Source organism: Artemia sp. Qi Xiang Cuo, chromosome 14 (genome assembly GCF_049724085.1).
Source record: "Artemia sp. Qi Xiang Cuo chromosome 14, ASM4972408v1, whole genome shotgun sequence".
NCBI classification, from domain to species: domain Eukaryota; kingdom Metazoa; phylum Arthropoda; class Branchiopoda; order Anostraca; family Artemiidae; genus Artemia; species Artemia sp. Qi Xiang Cuo.
The window spans coordinates 30,553,892-30,575,208 of record NC_142807.1 but is presented as its reverse complement, the minus strand read 5'-3'; the positions used below and the strand labels follow the sequence as shown (position 1 = coordinate 30,575,208).

General features: G+C 35.5%; 1 protein-coding gene across 1 annotated transcript; it reads right to left on the bottom strand.

The window, feature by feature from the left end:
* Positions 1 to 11,427: 11,427 nt before the first annotated feature.
* Positions 11,428 to 20,774, bottom strand: LOC148944359 (uncharacterized). Its single transcript, XM_089099909.1, has 4 exons — positions 20,528 to 20,774; positions 18,981 to 19,233; positions 14,496 to 14,688; positions 11,428 to 13,554 (listed from the first exon to the last, which is right to left on the bottom strand). Exons 1-4 carry the CDS (start codon positions 20,772 to 20,774, stop codon positions 13,450 to 13,452), a joined length of 798 nt encoding a protein of 265 aa, XP_088956035.1. The 3' UTR covers positions 11,428 to 13,449.
* Positions 20,775 to 21,317: the final 543 nt, after the last annotated feature.

Genomic DNA, 21,317 nt, shown 5'->3' with positions numbered 1-21,317 from the left:
GTAGATCTTTCGACTCTAGGAGTTCAAATATAAGATGATAGATGTCGATTTCTATGCTCTGTGTGCAGGTATAGTTGGCTAGGCTCTTGGCTGATTAAATAAAAAAAATCAAGTTTTTTTAACTGAAAGTAAGGAACGACGTTAAAACTTAAAACGAACAAAAATTATTCTGTAAATGAAAGGGGCTGTCCCCTCCTCAACGCCTTGCTCTTCACGCTAAAGTTTTTCATTTTTTAAAAAAAAATAGAGTCGTGAGAAAGTCAAACTTTAGCGTAACGAGCGAGGTAGTGAGGAGGGGACAGCCCCTATCAAACACGGAATAATTTTTGTTTGTTTTGACTTTTAGCGTCGCTCCTTACTTTCAGTTAAAAAAATCTTGTTTTTATTTAATTTTTCAACGTTTTTGATTTAATGCAAGTTTTGATTTTGGCTCACCGTACATGAGTAATTAAAAACAAAATTTGAATATTAATTTTACTTTTATTTGGTTAAATGGCTTTCTCGAAACCTGTTTAATTTTATTTATGAACGTTTTTATTAGTAATAAATATACGTAACTTACGAATTAACTAACGTAACGAACCTCTATATTCTTATATTTTTAATACATATATTAGAGGGTTCGCACCCTAGTCAATACCTTGCTCTTTAAACTAAAGTTCGAATTTTGTTCCAATTCTTTAAAAATGACCCCTTCATAACAAATGCCGTTAATTAGAATAAATAGCTCTTATGAAAGTACTAAATAATCTTTGGCTTAAAGAGCGAGGTATTGACTAGGGTGTGAACCCAATCATATACGTAATGTTTTCTGTCGTTTTAATTTTTGATGTTGCTCCTTACTTTCAGTTGAAAAACTTGTTTTTTTATATATAATTTCTGATCTTTATTTAAAAAATGCTGGGAAATCCGGCACCCCCTTCATAGCAATGTCTCTTCCTCCATGAAAACTTCCTTCATGGTAAGATCCTCCCATATACCTCCTGATCCACTCCCCCCCCCTCACTATCAGAAAAAATCCCCTCTGAAAACGCCTGTATACTTCCCAATAACCAATACTATAGGCTATGTTAACATTGGATAAATTTCATAACTTTCAGCCCTCCCCCCGGGGACTTCGGTGGGATTAAGTCATCCTAAAGGACATATTTATCATATTTTCAACCATGCTGAACAAAATGGCTATCTCAAAATTTTGATCAGGTGACTTTGGGAAAAAAATGAGAATGGGAGGGGGCCTAGTTGCCCTCCATTTTTTTTTGGTCACTTAAAAAGGGCACTAGAACTTTTAATTTCCGTTTGAATGAATCCTCCCACGATATTCTAGGACTTCTGGGTCAATACGATCACCCCTGGGAAAAAACAAAAACAAACAAACAAATAAACAGGCATCCGTGATCTTTCTTCTGGCAAAAAATGCAAAATTCCACAGTTTTGAAGAGAGGAGTTTGAAACCTCCGCAGTAGGGTTCTCTGATACGCTGAATATGATGGTGTGATTTTCATTAAGGTTCTATAAATTTTAGGGGGTCTTTCCCTTTTTTTTGAAAATCAGCCAAATTTTTTCGTAACTTTTGTTAGGTAGAACTAAACTTGATAAAACTTATATATTTGAAATCAGCATTAAATTTTGATTTTTCTGATGTATCTATTGGTATCAAAATTCCGTTTTCTACAGTTTCGGTTACCATTGAGCCGGGTCGCTCCTTACTTACAGTTCGTTACCACGAACTGTTTGATAGTGAGATTTTGTGGTGTTTGAAGCATTTTAACAGCTTACAAAGCAAGGTATGCTGTGCAGACGTCAGCATATTACATTCAAATAGGCAATGGTCAATTGTTTCATTATTCATATTACAATGCTTGCAAAGAGGGGACAGGGGAACTGAACCGCTTGAATTAGGAAACTTATACGATAATGCAAGAAAATTTGGTCCATTTGTTCCAGAACGAATTCTATGATAAATTTTGGAAAAATACTTATTGGGAAAGGGGGAAAGGATAGGAGTATTCTTATTAAAATTAATATCTGATAGTCTCCTTCGGTAAAATTCTCTAATGGGGATGGGTCTCCCACTTGGCTGGTCAATATTTATAGCATTTTTGCTATTTCATCAACTTGATGATTACAAATTATACCAGAGTGGCTAGGAATATACTGAAAATAAGTTCTTATGCCACTTGAAGCAAGTTTATCTATAATACTGAGACAATGATAAGTGTCAATGTCCAACTTATGATGAGGAGCTGAGGCCAGCAACTCAAGGCTTGATAAAGAGTCGGAATATACTATAATATTATTTGAATTAGGAATCAAAAGTCGGTTTTCCATAAGGTGTTGAATGCCATGATTATGGCATTTAACTCAGCAGACATTATAGATACGTTATTATATAATCTCTCACCCATTGCAATTTTCAGGTGAGGAAGGAAAGCACCACTTGCTACCTTCTCATTCATTTTTGACCTATCAACAAATATTTAGAAGTGGTTTTTATAAGTAATTGTATTAAGTTCAGCAAATCTTTTCTGGACAAAAGCAATGGGGGTTAAATCTTTATTCCACTTTGAGAAATCAGTATTTATTATGGGAATTGAAAAAATTCCATGAAGGGGATTGGGGGAAAGTAGGTGCAATAGACTTCTCCGGTACGGGGAACATCTTCTGAACAGTGGCATACTCATTTGCAATGCCTCTATACATAGCTGGATTTCTTAACCAATTATGTAGGGTGTGTGAGCTATTTGATTCAATTTTTGTAAGATGTTTTGTCAAAGAAAGCTACGTCTCTCCCTTATTGTTGATAATCCACTCTCCATAAGCAGAAACTTGGTGCTTGTGGGTTTCCTAAGACCAAATATGAGACATTTTATCATTTTGTTTTTTTTCAATTTTTTGCATCTGGGTCTTTGCATATGCACCATAGACGATGAGCCCATAGTCAATATGGGGTCTTATGTATGACTCATAAAACTGGAGTATGGTTTTCTCCTTACATCCCCAGGGTGTGGAAAGAAGTCTTTTTAGTATATTTGTTTTTCTATAGCATTTTTTTTATTGAGTTGGAAATGAGGGGGTGGAAATTAGGTTTTTGGTTAAGCATGAGACCAAGTGAATTAATAAGATTATTTCCGGAGTCGTTGTTCCGTTTACAGATAGTCTTACATTAACAAGATTTTCCTTTCGGTGAAATTGGATTATTTTTGACTTGGTAGGTGCAATGGGTAAATCTGAATGTTGAGAAAATTCTTCAAATTGGAAAAGTGACTTTTGCAGCTTTGACTGTGACATCTCAAAGGTGTTGCCAGATGACCATAGCACCAGATCGGCAGCATATTGTAGGTTCGTTTGGGGGAGGTTCATGTCCCAGAGATATAGGGCAAAGAGGAGGCAGCTGAGGACTGCTCCCTGAGGAAGGCCTTTGGTTATTGTCTTTTGGGGTGAAGAGGCTGAACCTACATAAACAATGAAACTTCGCAATTCTATGAAATATTTTATGAAAGATACTAGCTTAGGGGGTAGTCCAAGGTTTGCAAGTTTGTTTAAAAGGATTTGGTGGTTCACATTGTCATATGCCCCTTCAAAATCAAAGGAAAGCTGCAACTAGGAAATTATTTTTTGAGAATGATTCATTTATTGCATTTGTTAGCAATATGAAAGCATCTGTTGAGGAGTGGTGTTTCCTAAAGCCAGTTTGAGTGTGAGGGATCATATTATTTTTTTCAACAAACCAGAGGAGTCGGTAATATATCATTTTCTCCATTATTTTCCCCATCACAAGAGTAATCATTATGGGCCTATAAGACATAGGGTTATTTTTTGGGTTTATTTTTCTTTAGGATTGGTAGGAGGGACGAACATTTTCAAATATTGGGGAACATAGAAGATGCCCAAGCCTGATTATGACAATTTAGCAGTTCCTGTTTGTATGAGGGGGGAAGATTCTTTATCCTTGTAGGGTGTATACTGTCATAGCTGCCGCTAGTCTTGGTCCTAATATGATGTTTTGCATTATTCATTTCCTGGATTGGAAATGGCCTGGTTATATACTCAGATCCTGGGCGTGGTTGGTAACTTGGGTTCATAGGGATTGGGGATAATTTGCTGCAATTATTTGATGTTAGCTTTTTAACAAAAAGAGTGGCAAATAGCTTAGCCTTTTCATTATCATTGTCATAATGGGTATTATTATGTATAAGCTCATACAGGAGTGGGTTGGGGGAAGTCTTTTTCCCACAGATGTGGCTTATAGTTTCAGAGTTTCAGAGGACAGTTTCAAAGGACTAACTTAAATTCTTCTGGTTCTTCATATTAATATTAATGCTGGTTTTTATTAAGAAAGGACCGTTCCAGCTCAATCCCTGCTTTCTCCGTACTGTTAAAGAATAGTGTTAACTTTAGTTAACTAAAAAAGAGTTTGGAAACTTCTCTTGCTTTATTAAAAAATTATTTATTCTCAGTACAGTACAGAGAATGAATTGGCTAAGGATCTCCTCTGTATAATATACCAAAGACAGGTTAACCGAAGGCAAAACAAGCCAAGATGGGCACAGTTGTTGAGCATCAAGTACACAATCATAGGCAGCGCAACAGCGGGTGGGCACAATATTTTTTTTTTTTAACCAGGGCACTTCATATCAAAGGAGTTGTCGTAGAAACTTTGAATAGGGCTCATTCGCTTGGAAATTGAAAGGGCTAATGCCCTTTTTAATAGTCGAAAGTGATTGGAGGGCAACTAATCCCCCTCCCACGCCCACCATTTCCCAAAACCCATACAATCGAAGTTTTTAGATAGCCATTTTGTTCAACGTGATTGAAAGGCTCGGAAATTATGTCTGAGAATGACAACCCACTACAGCCGTCAGGGCGAGGGATGTAAATTATGCCCTAGGGGCATATAAGGTATATATAGAAAGGGTGATCGTATAACCTTTGAAAGGGGCACATTGGATTGGTAATCAGAAGTTCTAGTACTCCTTTTAAGATTCAGAGTGATTGGAGGATAGATATGCCCCCCACACTTCGTATTTTCCCGAAATGTATCTGATTCTAATTTTGAGGTGGCCATTTGTTGTCGTAGAAATTTCGAAAACAGATCATTTGATTGAATATTAAAAGGGCCAGTGCCATTTTTAATAGTCGAAAGTGATTGGAGGGCAACTAAACCCCTTCCCAAGCTCACCATTTCCCCAAACACATTGAAGAAAAATTTTGAGATAGCCATATTGTTCAACGTAATTGAAAGGTCTGGAAATTATGTTTTTGAGGATGGCTACCCTCCCACAGCCCTTTGGGCAACAGTTGTACGTTATGCACTGGGGGCATATAAGGTAAATATAGAAAGAGTGATCGTATAAACTTCGGAGGGGCTCATTGGATTCGTAATCAGAAGTTCTAGTGCCCCTTTTAAGACTCAGAGTGATTGGAGGGTTGATACCCCCCACAGCTTGTATTTTACCGAAGTGCATCTGATCGAAATTTTGAGATGGCCATTTGTTGTCGTAGAAACTTCGAAAACAGCTGATTCGATTTGAAATTAAAAGGACCAGTGCCGTTTTTAATAGTTGAAAGTGATTGGAGGGCAACTAACCCCTCTCCTTAGCCCACCATTTAACCAAACACATCCAATCAAAATTTTAAGATAGCCATTTTGTTCAGCGTAATTGAAAGGACTGGAAATTATGTCTTTGAGGATGACGACTCTCCCCCCAAAGCCTTCATGGCAAGGTAAGTTATGCCCTTAGGTAATATATATATATATATATATATATATATATATATATATATTATATATATATATATATATATATATATATATATATATATATAGAAAGAGTGATCGTATTAACTTCGGAGGGGGCTCGTTGGATTACTAATCAAAAGTTCTAGTGCTCTTTTTAAAATTCAGAGTGATCGGAGGGTGGATACCCCCACCTCTCAAAACCTCGTATTTCCCCGTAATGCACCTGATAGAAATTTTGTGATGGCCATTTTCTGTCGTAGAAACTTCGGGAAAGGCTCATTCGATTGGAAGTTCAAGGGGTTAGTACCCTTTTTATTATTCAAAGGTGATTGAAGGGCCACAAGCCCCACAGCCATTTTGTTCAGCATAATAGAATGGTCCATCAACTTTGTCTTTAGGGACAATAGGCATGTCAACCCCCACAATTATACAATTGGGCCATTATGCTATACACAATTTTTCTTATTTTTTACTTGGAGATTATCTAATGTGCCTCTAAAAATAAATAAAAAATCATTGTGTTAAATGGTTGCCAATAAGACACCTCAGCAATATATTGAGAACGCCTGGCGATATTAAACTGAAACTTTTTTGGATACTTCTATTACTACTTGTTCTTACAATTTAAATAAATAAAAAGGGTGCAAGTGTATCCAGGTTGCCAAAGAGCATAGATAAAATCTTTTGGGATTGATATTAAGTTTTGTTTTCTTCAGAAGCAATAAAATTAATTTAGACTTCAGATATAAAATTAGACTTCAGAAGCTATAAAATTAAGTTAAAAAATATTGTTTTGTGTGAGGATTAAATATTATTGAAAAAGTTTCTCCAACATACAAATAGCACCCCTTACTATGAATTCTTATAAAAGAAAAGTGAAAAGATACACAATGTTTTTTTTCCATGAAAAAGACTATGTTAATAAAAAATCCACAGATATTAATTTAAAAAACTTATTCAACAAAACAAGTTTTTCAAAGAAAAGAAAAGAGCTCCATTAAGCCAAGAATAAGCAAAAATAAAGTCAAATAATCTTCCAAGCGTAAACTACCGGAAATTATTATCAATAAATAAATGAAACTCAAAACGAAAAGAAATTACAATAAATAACCGAGTCGAACTGAATACGAGAAAAAATTAACATGAGTAGGCCTGATAACCCCTATGCCTTCTTATGACCGGAACACAATTTGCACTTTACTGAAAACCAAATACACTCGAAATGTTTTCACCTTTCTGACTTTCATAAATAAAAATTATCAAAACCTTAACGAAGAAATGCCAGTATATGTCAGTTTAACTGAGAATCCACGGTCGTTGTTTTTTTTCCGTTTGTCGTCCGTGTATTATAGCAAAGACATGTTAACAGAAGACAGAATCAGCAAAAATGAACACAGAGTTTTTTAGCATCAAGTACACAATTATTGAAAAAGACTGGGGGGAGGGGCGACTGCTTCGTGACAAGCTGCTTTTCACAGTAGAGGAATATGCAGTATCGAAAAAGGCTATAAACTCCGTTAGAAAAAAGGTGATACATCTTTAAAACCACACAAGATTCATACTCCGCCTTCGCATATGCGCTATTATGTTGTAGCCTACACATCACGGTATGCTTATGGAAAATCCTGTTTTTTGGTGTCTTAAATTCACGAGTCATTAGCAGACAAAATTAAAATATAGGCGAATCAAGAAAAATAAAAAGTTAAATTTTTTCTTTATAAGAATAAAAATTAGTAAAGGGAAACTTCTAACAGTCCTTCTTTTCATGGGGGAAGTGAAGTAAAGGAAATGCTTTCCTCAGACGAATAAAAACTGTGTCTCTTAACAATAAATAGGTAAATTAGATAATCTTATATTTATTGACACATAGATAGTTTTGAAAACTATCACATTAAAAAAAAAAAAAAAAAAAAAAAAAAAAAAAAAAAAAAATTCATAATATTTATACTGTGGTTGAAAGGAATCACGCTCGGCTAATCCAGCCAGGTTTGCAACACCCTTTTTTATTGGATGAAAATGGGTTGCCGGATAAAAATTTGATTCCAGTAAAGACTGATACGAACCTTGACAATTACCTGAGAGATAGGGTTGCTGCTGCTGGTGATTTATCACCAGATCTGATGGTCTTTCACCCTCTTGGTGATTTTTAAAATTCTTGATGGTTCAAAGTAGGTCTTGGGAACTCATTCCGAGATCACGAGATAACGCATTAATTAACGGAGCTAGCAAAAACAAATTTAGCACAGGGGGGGGGGGGCAACCCTGCCAGGTATATTTCGTGAAGTTGTGGGTTTGAAAAATTACTGCCGTTAAAAAGTTAATGATGAAATCTGTATCTGCTGGCTGATCTAATTGCGTGCTCTCTGGCTCTTGCGTTTCATGCCAAGATACTTCTTTTGTATGATTAATTAAAAAAAGAAACGTTTTCCCGAGAAAAGTAAAGAGCGGAGTTGAAACTTAAAACAAAAAAAAATTATTATTTCACAGCCTATCTAAAATATATCAATAAAACTAATGCAAATAAATAAACTTGTGATATTTCCCTATGTTCGTAACATTACAGAAAACTAGCACTTTACTGAAAACACAAAAGCCAAGTATAAAAAACAAGAATATTGATTTAGGAGTCAAAAGTAAATACTTAGCCTCATGACAGCAAACTAATCTAAGACGCTTTTCATAGTCCTACACGCGCTGTGATATCAATAACTTTCAGCATACAATTAAAATTATCTTAAAATCTTAGGCAGAAAAATAATAAGTTCAAAGTCATTACACAGCATATAAAATACTGGATTGATTTATCTGGTAACATCTTGGTCTCACCTAATATTACTCGAAATGAAGAACACACCAACCGTAATATAAACTCTAGAAATCCAGTTATTTCTCTCAATAAAACGGAGAATTTTAAAATGTGATACAAATTCTAAAGCGAGTCTGTAGCGAAACTTCGAGCCTGTCTACAAAATAATTATGAAAAGCCCTTTTCAGAACAAAAATGAAATGTTTTTTGTTTTTTTTCAGATCCTGACTGGGCCCAATCGTTCCAATCATCCTTTATCCGGCCATGACCACCTTCTCCAAGGATTTTGACAAAATTATGCCACTTTTTGAAAACATTTTAGGATTTACTGACGGCACCAGATAGAACATCTAGCCAACCTTACACCAAAATTTAATTACGAAAGTTTGGCTAGTTTTCTAAAAAGTAGGCTTGAAAACACAATTTCAACACAACAAAATATGCACTTCAGTGATTCATTATTAGTCTCCGACAGTCAGCGGTCGTCAAAATAAAATATCAAAATACATAGAGAAATACATAATTTTGCATTAAGACCTTTAACTTTCATGATCTTAACGCTAGAAAATACTACATCAGACGCCTTACTCATATCGTGTTGTAGCAAGAATAGATTTAAAAACTAGGGCTATCTAAAGGAGCTACTCGCATATTTTAAATAGGCTAAATCACCTGCTAATGTTATGTGCTGCATATATACTTAGAGTTATATATATATCTATTTTAAACTTACAGATACTTACATTTTATATAAGAATATAAAATAGAGATACTTCCTTATGATTCCAGAGAGAGCTAATGACAGCTAGATTAAATCTACGTTTACTATCCTTCAGAAGCATTACTGCATGGGTTAGGTTAGAGAGTCGAACGTGCGTCCAAAGTCGAGGCCGGCCAAGTTGAGGCTGTCCCCAGAAGATGGTCAACGTAAAGTTTTCGTTTCCTTTTTATTTACAATGTTTCAATGCATTTAAACATACGTGCACAAAGTATTTAAACGTCAGAGAACCCTGTTGTTAAGGTCTCGATGGCTTCGGCCGGAAAATACATCAAAAGTCATTTAAAATTTCTATCTATATGGACATAATAAAATTTTGTAGTAGGAACGCTATTAAGGACTTGTTCAGCAAAAGCAATGTTTATCGAAAATTGCGACTAATTATTTAAATTTCTTCCAAAATTTTGATTGCAATCTACGATTTTAATTTTTAAACTAAAACAATAAAAAGTGGGGCGCCGTCAATCAAATTATAATTATTGAATTTCTTTTAACTAAAGTAGGGAGCAACATTAAAACTGAAAAAGAACAGCAATTATTCCATATATGAGGGGTTCTGCCCCCCCCCCCATTCAATTGCTCCCTCTTTATGATAAAGTAGGAGTTTTTGCTCCAATTACATAGGAACGACTCCTGAAGTACAAGGGCCAAGAATTAGAAAAAGAAGCTTTTTTAATGAACTAAAACCTTTAGCTCCAAGAGCGAGGAGTTGAGAGGGGGGGGGGGGGGAATGAGCTCCAACCATATGAGAAATAACTTTCATTCCTTTTAAGGTATAATATTGCTCCTTACTTTCAGTTGAAACACTAATTTTTTACTTAATAATTTTTAAGATCTAGCTATTTGAATAAACCCTGCTGTACACGGAGACTGACACTTTTTTTTCTTGCTGACCAAGGTGTCTCAAAACATGGAGGCTCTAAGACAAATATCCAGCTGTTAACTGGTTCTGGATAGCCCACGGTATGGAGATATCGGTGAGCTATTGGCTCGGCTATTTTCAAATGATAATATTTTCCTTCCTGTTTGTCAGACAAAAATTCATACCTGTGTTAAATCAGAAGTCCTACTAAAATATCCCTCTAACATTTCCCTGAAAAGTATGGGCCTAGGCAATCAGGAGCTCAGGATTTTTGAGGAACCACTCTATTTTATGGTTTTATCGTAATAAGCATTTACTTCCTCTAGATTTCAAGACATCTCCCCATTGCAATGAACAAAAATGAGCATGTATGAAAGATCATTTTGGAACTTAAATTTTTGAGAAGCTCCCAAGTACAAGAAAACTTACCACAACAATAGCAAGAGTCGTTGAAATATTAAAGTGCAGCTTATTTTCCCTTGACAAAATAACTCATTACCTACTGTACATTATTTAGTCAATTGGACTGCAAAATTGCGCAGATACTGTCCAGTAGAGCAGGACACAAAACAAAGTACTTCTTAGTGTATATCCTACTCCTATTGGTAGAGCCTCTGCACCCCGTACTACGGGGAAGCTAATCTACTCCGATACCTTTTCAAGTTACTAATACTAAGTGTAAACAAGGCAAACTCAAACAACCGCTCATAAAATTTAACAATGATATTTATTAATAATAGCAACTTACGTAAATAAGATTTAAACCAGATTCTGGCACAACGGCAGAAAAATGAAAAGCACACCAGAATCACATATACACACACTTTAGGCAAACCATAGCAATAGCAATGTGCTTTCATTTCCAGAGATACATCCAAGAAAAAAAAAATCAGTTTCTGTTCATATAACCAAGAAAAGACAAATTCTGCATATTAGAGTTTCCAAAAGTTTGATATGTTATGATCTTAACGCCCAACGTAAAAATTCTAGTAGAATTTAGATGCAAAATGCACACATTTTTAATACACTTTAAAGAAGAAAAAGAGCTACCGTTTACGAGAAGTCGGCACGGCATCAACTTTTGAAGCTCTTATTCAATATATATATATATATATATATATATATATATATATATATATATATATATATATATATATATATATATATATATATATATATATATATATATATATATATATATATATATATATATATATATATATATATATATTTATAAGAATGTATTTAGAAATTTAGTATTTATGTTGAAAGTCAACAACTATTTTGAAAGAATAAAGAAAACATGCTTTTGATGGGAAAATCTGTCGTTGTGCTTAACTGTACCAAGATATGTTTGACATTGATTAATTTCTCATAAAGCACCAAGCAAAAATAAAGAAAAGTATCTTTAATCATTAAAGTAGTAAAAAAATCCAAATACAGCAGCTTGAAGTACTCTACTAAAACGCACGAAATAAACAAGCTTGAAGCTAAGACATATCTAAAAGGTTTGTATAATTTTCTTTTATGGCAAATAAAATAAAGGGAGAAACAGAAGAATAAGTCGAACTATAGCAAAATGCCAACTAAAAAACAAAAATACAAATTTAAGTAAATTTTATGGTCAATCCAAATAATCGAATATAAGCATTCGAAAACTTATAAACACAGTGAAAATTTCTAGGTATATTCTACAGTTTATCTGCGTTTGAAATAAATGCTTATAAGAAATATTCACATTAAAAATTGTATAGTCTTAAAAGCAGAAGTTATAGCACCACTTTTTATTAAAATAAAGAGAATCCATGTTTGATCTTAAGATCATCAGTAACAGCTTTTAGTGCCTTATCATCCTTACAAACAAATGAATAATTTGTCCGTAATGTCGCCCTAAATAATAGGTTTAAGGAAGCAAATCGTATTGTACCAAAAAGAAAAGAGTAAATTTTCGAATTTTATAGCTTTACTATAGAGATAAAATGATAATAATAAAAACTTTTTTAACGGTTAAAACAAACTAATCTATACGTTACAGCCTGCATCTGAATAATATGGGTCTCTTTTTATATATATAACATAAGATTATTTAAAAACCAAAGATTGTATAAGAAATTCCTTGATTTCTAGGCACTGGCACTTTCCTTCGTGTCAATATGGGTGGTCTCAACAACAAACAAATAACAAACTTTCACTTGCAGCCCAATGAGGTTTGTGTAGTTCAAGTATCGATCCTTGATGCTTTGGCCTCTTCCAGCAGTGCAATATTTGGCAGGGGGGGGGGGCAAATCATTCAATGGTTCTCGTGTTTCCACTGGATTCTTCTAGGTATCCATTTGAAACTGTGTAGACTTTTGGCTTATTTTACTGGGAAACACCATTAACCCTCTCCACCAACCATACAATAGCCACAATCGAAACTCGAGCCGGCGACCCTTTGCTTGTGAGTTTGGCGTGCAAACCATTCGGCCAGGTCGGTAACCATTGATGGTTTCCCCAAATTTTATGAAGTGAATGTAATTTTTGAAAAAATACCCGATGATAAAGACCATCTAGTGGGCATTTAAGGGTAGGTACTTTATTTCTCGGGAGATGTCACATGCACACTCTGGTTTCGGGCTAGAGCTATGTGTTATTTTGTTTATAATTATAACTAACAAAAGGCTATATGTTGATGACGATGGTAGTGAAAATTATAGTAGCACATTACTTCCATAACATACTCAATTTTTAGATAAGTAAAGCCTTACTTTCAGTGTCCTAAAAAAAATGATTTGTTTGAAGGTATTTAACAGATTTTCTTGGAAATTTTTCCATGTACTGTTAAAAGTGTTGATGGTTTTCTTAAGAGCTTCCTTCAGCTTCCATGCAATTTTCTCCATTTAAAAAAACCCACTAATACCACTACTAAAATAAATTAATGTTATTTATAGGTAATGTGGTGCATCATATGAGGCATTTAGAGGAAGAAACCATGAGTTATTTAAAAACTCTTCTTTAAATAATTATATTTATGTGGTTGTATCATATCGTAATTCAAAGGGAAACACCAACAAAAAAAGGTAGAAAAACATGGTCAAGATAGAATAGTCCTTAAACAAATCAGTTAATCACAGCTTCATTTTTCATGATTACTTGTATCTTAAATACAAGACATGAATAACTAGTTTTCATCTGTCATTGAAGTAATAGAAATACAAATTTGGACACAACTTTGGCTATTGAATATGTTCAAATTTCAATGTACATATTTGGCAGCACTGTCAAGATGATAAGATGCTTCTAAGTATCACATAGAATGGCAAAAGAAGCCCAAACAGGGAAAAATTGGACTTGCTACAAGTGCCACACATCTTTATTTCTTCTTCCTGGAAAAAATAAATACTTTATTAGATCATATTTGATGCAACATCAGGATCGTTAAACTTTTCCTTTTCTTGAATAAAAAAGGCACAAAAGTTACATCACAAATAATTGAGAAATATGGATTGAGCCCACAAGAAGTAAAATAACAAAGAACAGAGCACCAAGAATAAAGAGGGTTTTTCGTCAACATGAGAAATGAGAATATGAGAGAAAAAGAATCCCAAATGGCGTGTAAAGTCAGAAACTTCGGGTATTTGAGATAACACTAATAAGCGGGATGATAGAAAAAGTCGAATACCCTGTATTAGACGGGGATTAGATTACACTTAAAAGTACGTGTAATCTATTGGGAGTTTAAAGACAATTGTTTGAACAAGATGCCGTGAAGGAGGACTGTTGACCTCTGGAGGCTTAATACTGGGAAGAGCTTGTATTAGTAGCAGCCTATATGTTAAAGGGCAACTTTTTTTTGCAAAAGACCTGGTTTGTCCTGCTCACTAGGAGTTGGGATACTAGGAGCACCGTATTATTAACTTTGGACGAAATCTCTTTAGAGGAAACACGTTGAGTATGCTAGCATTAGGTGCCTTTATCGAATAAAGTTTGAAACATTTCAGGACTTGATCAACTAAGCCCTTCATATTCAGCTTTTTAGAATGCAAATAAATGTCAATTGTTTGAAATTAAATTGATTTTTATTGTACAACATGCAGCACTAAATATAGCTTGTTTATTTTTATTTCAATTCCTGAAAATTGAAATTTAAAATGTAAGCTAAGGATTTTTGATCTTTCAAGTTATCTAATTAAAATATTTAAAAGTAAAATTTCAGGTGTTTCTTAGCCATTTTCAGCACAGCTTTAAAATGTTTATATATCACGTCTATGCAACCGTTGAAACCTTTTTGATGAGACTCCTCTTAGGAATGAAAAAGCACACTTACTTCTGGATGGTACGAAATACACTCTGTGGGTCTTTGCCTGTAAAGAGGCTGTGATAGTCTGTCACACCGCTCTGTTTCATTATAATAAACTTCAGTCGGTTCTATCGACATTTTCCGAGAATCGCATGGACAAAGAGTATCAACAACAACCAATATTAGGTTTGAGTGTGGAATTCGATGAGCTGTGAAAGATCTGAAAGATGTGGTCGAATTAATTTACTGTGTACTTGTGATAGAGATAAGGCTAACAAAGGAAGATACAAAACAAAGGGCTAAGTTTCTTAAGACAGGGAGCAAAAAACAAAAAGTATTCCAAATATTATGATTGTACGGGGCAATAATTGTTCTCAGTGGAGACTAAGCCAGACTGTTCATAGAGTTAAAATATTTGAGAAACATTTATAATTTCGTCCCTGATCTTTAATTTCTGTGACTGTCAAATAAAATATCGGCTTAGGATTATATATATTTTAATATTAGATAACATAATCCTCTTAATAGTTGCATATTTATTGATAACAACTGTTGTTCATATAATCGAAATATTGGCAAATTTCTTATTTTAATTCTGCTTAAAAATTAGAGTCTAACTATTCCCATTTTTTTTTTTTTTACATAAAATAAGCAATGTTTGCATTGCTGTTCACAACAAGCCAAGTATTGAATTAAGTAAGCAAAGTTGGAAAAAAAGATGAAAAATTAGCTTGAAGGAAATTAAGCTAAAAATACAAGTAAATTAATCGTATTACCTGTTAATTAAAGATTATATGCAAAACTAGGGCAGATTCTGCTGTAAAAGTTCATAGAATACTTTCTAGCAGTATCCTAGCGAATAACTAAAGTAAAAGAATCATACAATTTTTCTAAGAAAGGCGATTTGACCTCTAGCCATAGCCCCAGGGAGAGCTCTGGATCCATAAAAATGTACCACTATAACTACATAGTAACATATGCTATGTCAGCAAACTCAAAAGTATTTTAAATATTATTTCACGGTTAAATCGAACTGGGTATATGCAGAGCCACTCCAAGGTTTGTTGGCACGCAGGGAAACATTAATTACAGCGCCCCCCCCCCCCGACTCAAATATAAGCAGAAAAGCCGAATAAAAATCAAAAATTACATCAAAATGGGTAATGCCCCAGCCGTGGTGCCCCCAAGCCACGGAGCCCAGGGTAGCTGCCCCATTCACACCCTTAGGTACAGCTCTGGGTATATCCAATCATCATTTAAACACAATTATTATTTCTCATCTGACATCATATCAGTTTTTATGAAAAGAATCTTACCCATGCTATTAGATAGCGCTCTGGTCTGTTAAGATAAATGCCCAGCCAATGCTTTTTACATATTTAAATAAAAACAATTCTGCGGTTTTTGCAGTTTGGTGGCAAATTTTTGGAAGAGCATTTACAACCTTTTTATATTGCTTTACAATATTTTACAAATAACTATATTATAGAGCTACTGCGACTCCTAAAGAAAATTCATAACACCATCAAACAGTGACCCACGAATCTGAGCAGACTCCTTTTCCGCCCCAAACTTTTTAAGTCTTCACTCTTTGCTTCCTCCCAAAAAGCCACAATTTTATTTAAAACCTTTCTTGTGAACTCCATTCGAGGTTGCCCCGCTTTTCATTTGGCATAAGACAGATTTAAAGAAGCACAAATTTTGGTAACCTATCATCATTCATCCTTCAGACGTAATCTCACCCCCTCAAATCTCCTTTCATTATAATACCAGAAAATGGAACTGAATCACATTCTTCCACAGCCTTCTGTTTGGTATGTGATCTTTCAAACGAGTATCTGAAGATATTTTTAGACATATTCTCTGGGGAGCATCTAGCATATATTCCTCATTATTTTCAAGCTCCATTGTTTTGGAGTCAATGCTGGACCACTTCCAGTACCATGGCTTCTAGCAACTTAATCTTAGCTTGAAGACTTATTTCCCAATTCTTTCAAACTCTTTCCAATTGAAAAAAAAAACACCCTGTGCCATGGCCATTCAACTTTCATATGTCTACGGCATGATTCTGTCATTCTTAGCAAGGGTTAGTGAAGCTTGGCTAATCTTTACGTTACCTAACATTACCTCTTCATACTCACTTATTCCTAATTTAAACGACATAGTTTTTTTGAAGTTATTTTGAACTAAGGCTGTCAGTTCTTGGGATTTCCCCCAAAATCCTGGGATTTCAGTCTAGAGGTTGGAATCTCGGTAGAAGTGTGTATACTGAAGATTAATCTAAAAAATTATATCAAGTATAAATATTTTTGTATTTAATATCTTTCACTTTTTGGGGAGTGAATTTTGGGATATCATTTTAGTCTAAATGGTAGTCCTGGCCATTCAAAACCAGCGAAACTTCTTTAATTTCATTAACATTTTCTTCATAGGGAGAGTTGGATTTGTTACATCAAGATGACGCCCCTTCATGAGGGTGATATCCTTCTTTTTAAAATGATGCAAATCTTTTTAATGCTAATAAATTTTTGCATGCAAAATTAAATTTGATCGAATAGTACTTTATTAACAAGCAAACTCTCACAACTAACCAAATCTAAAGCCTTTTGGAGGTTGATTAGAAAGAGATTGAGCCAGGTATCTGGCTCGTCAAGTAGTTTATACACAGTATCGAGAAGACTGACGAGGTAATGTGTCGTTGATAAGCCTTTCATGTTTGCAAATTGTTATCCATCAATAAGTTAAAGCATTGTATTTAGTTCAATGTTCAAATAAGTTCAAGGCGGAAAGTGATACTTCCACCCTTAGAAGCTGACGACAGGCTGAAAAGCTCCGGAAGAGGATCGTTTGATTGGCGGGTTGAGCAAGATTCTGGAATAGTCGTGACGAAATGGTATGACAATAAATCAGTCCATCCCATTTCTTAATATGTTGGGCCTGACCCACTTGATCAATGCAAACGATGGGACAAAAAGCGGAAGGCTCGAATCGATGTAGCCAGACCTCATGTCGTCAAAGAGTATAAGAAGTTCATGGGTAGGGTGGACTTGAGCGACATTTTGATCGAGTTATATCGTACTGACATCAAGGGGAAGAAGTAGTACATGCGTCTAATCTATTACTTCCTTGACGTCAGCGTAGCCAATGCTTGGTTACTGTACAGGCGCAATCATCACTCTGACGCTGAGAAACACCTATCCCTTGTTCGGGTTCGTGCAGATATTGCTGACTGGCTGCTCAGAGGTGCAGCCATCCCTGCAACAAGGAAAGGTAGAACACCCAGCGAGTCTCTAGTTACTACCAGACCGCAAAAGAAAACTAGGAGTGACAGAATCCCTGTTCCAGCGTTCGCTTTGACAACACGGCCCACTGGCCTGAGATGGTGGACGAAAGACAAAGATGCAAGTCCTGTGCAAAACACGCCCACGTGTTTGTCAAGTGCCTGAAGTGTAATATGCACCTTTGTTTAACCAAAGACAAGATTTGTTTCGAAACATACCACTCAAGTGTTTAAGTAGACTTTTTCACTATTCAACTGATGTGCCTTATAAGATTCATATTCCATGTGAAATCGATATTTGAAATAAATGATTCTCCTCAGTTGCCCCTATGTCATGGACCCCTCGGAAACTAGTAAAAAGCAAAACGGAACTTTTCTAATCAAAGCTTCATAATTCAGCCATCAAAGGGTTAAGCCAATCTGCTGCGAAGCTCTCATACAGTTTAGAGGATATTGGGCTTAAGGTAATTGGTCAGACTCCATAAAAATCCAAACTAACACCTTTCATCTGTATGGGTGTGATGTATCCTTTTTTCCAACACTTAGAGAATGAATCACTTCTAGTTATTGTGTTAAAAATATTTGATAAAAGTTTGATAATTTACCAGGAAATACTTTTACTAGATCAATTGGAATATTGAAGTTCTCTTTATTTTACGTATTTTAACCTCAACATCAACAGGCTGTACTACAGGAATATCCTTTTCTGGTGCTGGAAGGCAGGGAATATTATATGAGACAGCAGGGAGGGCTTGTGCAATAGCGGCAATAAATATTTTGATAAATCTTAAATATTTGGAAGCGGTATATATTGTTTTCAAACAACTGTTTTATATAGTCATGGTTGGCATTATTAAGGGTCACTCTATATTTACCGTTCGCTACCGTAAATTTTTTTAAACGTATTAAAAAAAAATTAGATTAATGTCAGACTTTATTCCGATTGGATCCACTGACTTGCGATTTTTATTCGCACGCGTATAATAATATAATGAAAATGTACTAAGCAGTACAATGTAATAGCTAAGTGTAAAAATTGATATGCAATAAGTAAGGTAAAATACTATTAAAAAAAATATTAAAGCAAGAAATACGGGTAGTAATTTCAAGATGAAAAACAAACGCAGGTGCAGGTTAGGTTAAGTCTAGGTAAATTATAGAAACAGGCAAAATTTAAAACAATAAAAATCGTGGAAAATTTATTAGTCTAGAAATTCAGCATTTGATCTTACCTTCCGCATTGGTTTCCGAACGTTGATTGACTACAGCTGGCTAGACGACCTTTAAGCGGTTTATTTTGCTGTTTTTCAGAATCATACAGTTTCTCTTGCTGTAAAGAGTACAGATCTACTTCTCTGTCACATGGCCGAACCCGTGTTTTATTTATGCGTGCCGCTTCAATATTAGGATTCCCAACTTCTATAACAGGAGGCTCAGAATATTTTGGGTCAGGAGGAAACTCTTGATTTGACTCCGTAGCTTCCACTAGAATTGATAAGAACTTTATTGGAAATGACATTATTATTGATTATGCTACAACTGATGCTACGCTTCCTCTTTTTTTCTTCCACATTAGAGTTAAATATATGTACTTGATAAGCGTATTTGATTTCTGTATTTTTAAACCCAGACAACTGGATTAAAAAAAAAAAAGGTCAATAGTTCTATAGTCTATTACTTAGGTGTGCTTATTTTTGTTAGGCCCTTTTTCCAAATTCAAGCATATCAATAAAAAGATTTGACTTATTCTTTACAATAGAATTCACGCACCAGACAACTAAAATTTACCTGATACAGGGTTTATCTGGAAAGTAATAGGACTAATTTTCTTTCGGCATGATTGTACTTTGGAGCGTGCGCGCTCCGACTGGATTCGGTAGAGAGTTTCCCTAGCTAACAAACGAGCTGCTGGTCAGTTGTCTCCGAGCACCTGGAGAGTCAGGAAAGGCATTTTTGCGTGACGTGTTTTCCGTGAGGGGTGCAAGCCAAAAATGCAGCGTTCGTTAGAGCAGAGGTACGCTATTAAATTCTGTGTGAAACTTGGTAAAATCTGACGTTTCGCTCTCGGTAAAAAGAGACGTTTGATATGATCAAGCAGGCTTACCCAGATGTCGCTTTAGCAAGAAGTGGTGTTTTGGTGGTACCAGGCATTTTTGGAGGGCCGGGAAGAGATCGCTGATGAGGACCGTACTGGAAGACCTTCGACTTCGAAAAAAAACCCGAAAATGTGACTCGTGTGCACAAAGTTGAGAGATCAGACCGTCAACTAAGTATTCGTTTAATTGCCCAATTGTTAAATTTACCAAAATCTGTCGTTCATGACATTGTGACGCCACATTTGAACATGCGCAAGGTGTGCATGAAGATTATCCCAAAAGTGCTCACTGACGACCAGAAATTGCGGCGAGTGAAAATGTGCCAAGAAATATTTGAACATGTGTGAAAGTGACCCCCAATTTTTGCATAACATAATCACAGGTGACGAGTGCTGGATTCTTGAGTATGATTCCGAGACAAAAAGGCAATCTTCTGAGTGACACACGTCGGCGTCTCCTCGCCCAGAAAAGGCAAAATTGAGCAAATCCAAAGTGAAAACGATGATCATTGTCTTTTTTTACGTCAAAGGCATCGTCCACCATAAGTTTGTTCCTCGTGGACAAACCGTCAACGCCAAGTTTTATGTGGAAGTGCTCAAGAGACTCAAACGAAGGGTCAACCTGGTCCGACAAGACATCGCAGCCGACTGGAAGTTACACCAAGACAACGCCCCGGCTCACACCGCCTTTTTCGTGAGCAGCTTCATGACCAAGGCTGACGTCCCAACGCTTCCGCAGCCACCCTACAGCCCAGATGTGGCCCCCCGGACTTTTTTTTTTGTTTCCTCGCCGGAAAAAGCCGATGAAAGGCAAGTATTGTGAGGCGACAGAGGAGATCCAAGCAGTATGCACTGCGGTTCTCAAGGCTATTCCGGAGAATGCATACCGTGACGCCTTCAATGTTTGGAAATCGCGCTGGCAGCGCTGCATTGACGCAGAAGGAGCCTACTTTGAAAGTTTTTGAAGAATTGTAACGATTGGTTCAATAAATTTCTTTAAATCGACTCTCTGGACGACCTATTACTTTCCAGACAAACCCTCTATGCCGCCAGTACTTTACATAGTTTGATCAGTGTAGCTGATAATTTTTATAAACGTTCACTTCAAGGAATCACCAAATGACCTTGGTACAATTGCCCCTTAAGAAATAGATGATAGATTGATATACAGCCCTCCAAACAGCCCGCTTTCCTAAGCAGAGTCATATTGCCAAAGGCCGTATTGCAGGGTCATTTCCTAAGCTGAAACAACTTCTATATTAGGCCTACTTGCGTCATTGGCGCTTTACTGAAAACCAATTTTAAGACAAATATTTTCTTTTGTACTTACTATTGAATATAAACATTAAAATTATAGTAACATTTTGAACTGATGAGCTTTCAGCAATTAGTATCATTATACATCAAATATTCTGTTTAATTTATTAGTTCTTTTTAAAGTTGTTAAAGAGGAATATAGTTTCACTACAAACAA

What these genes read in the sequence shown, in the direction of transcription:
- LOC148944359 (XM_089099909.1), bottom strand. Translation starts at nt 20,774, where the DNA reads ATGCAGCGCTGCCAGCGCGATTTCCAAACATTGAAGGCGTCACGGTAT. An exon ending in TTCGGAAACCAATGCGGAAG is followed by an intron (nt 14,689 to 18,980) that starts GTAAGATCAAAT and finishes CACATCTTTCAG; the next exon opens with ATCTTTCACAGCTCATCGAA. An exon ending in GTATTTCGTACCATCCAGAA is followed by an intron (nt 13,555 to 14,495) that starts GTAAGTGTGCTT and finishes TATTTTTTCCAG; the next exon opens with GAAGAAGAAATAAAGATGTG.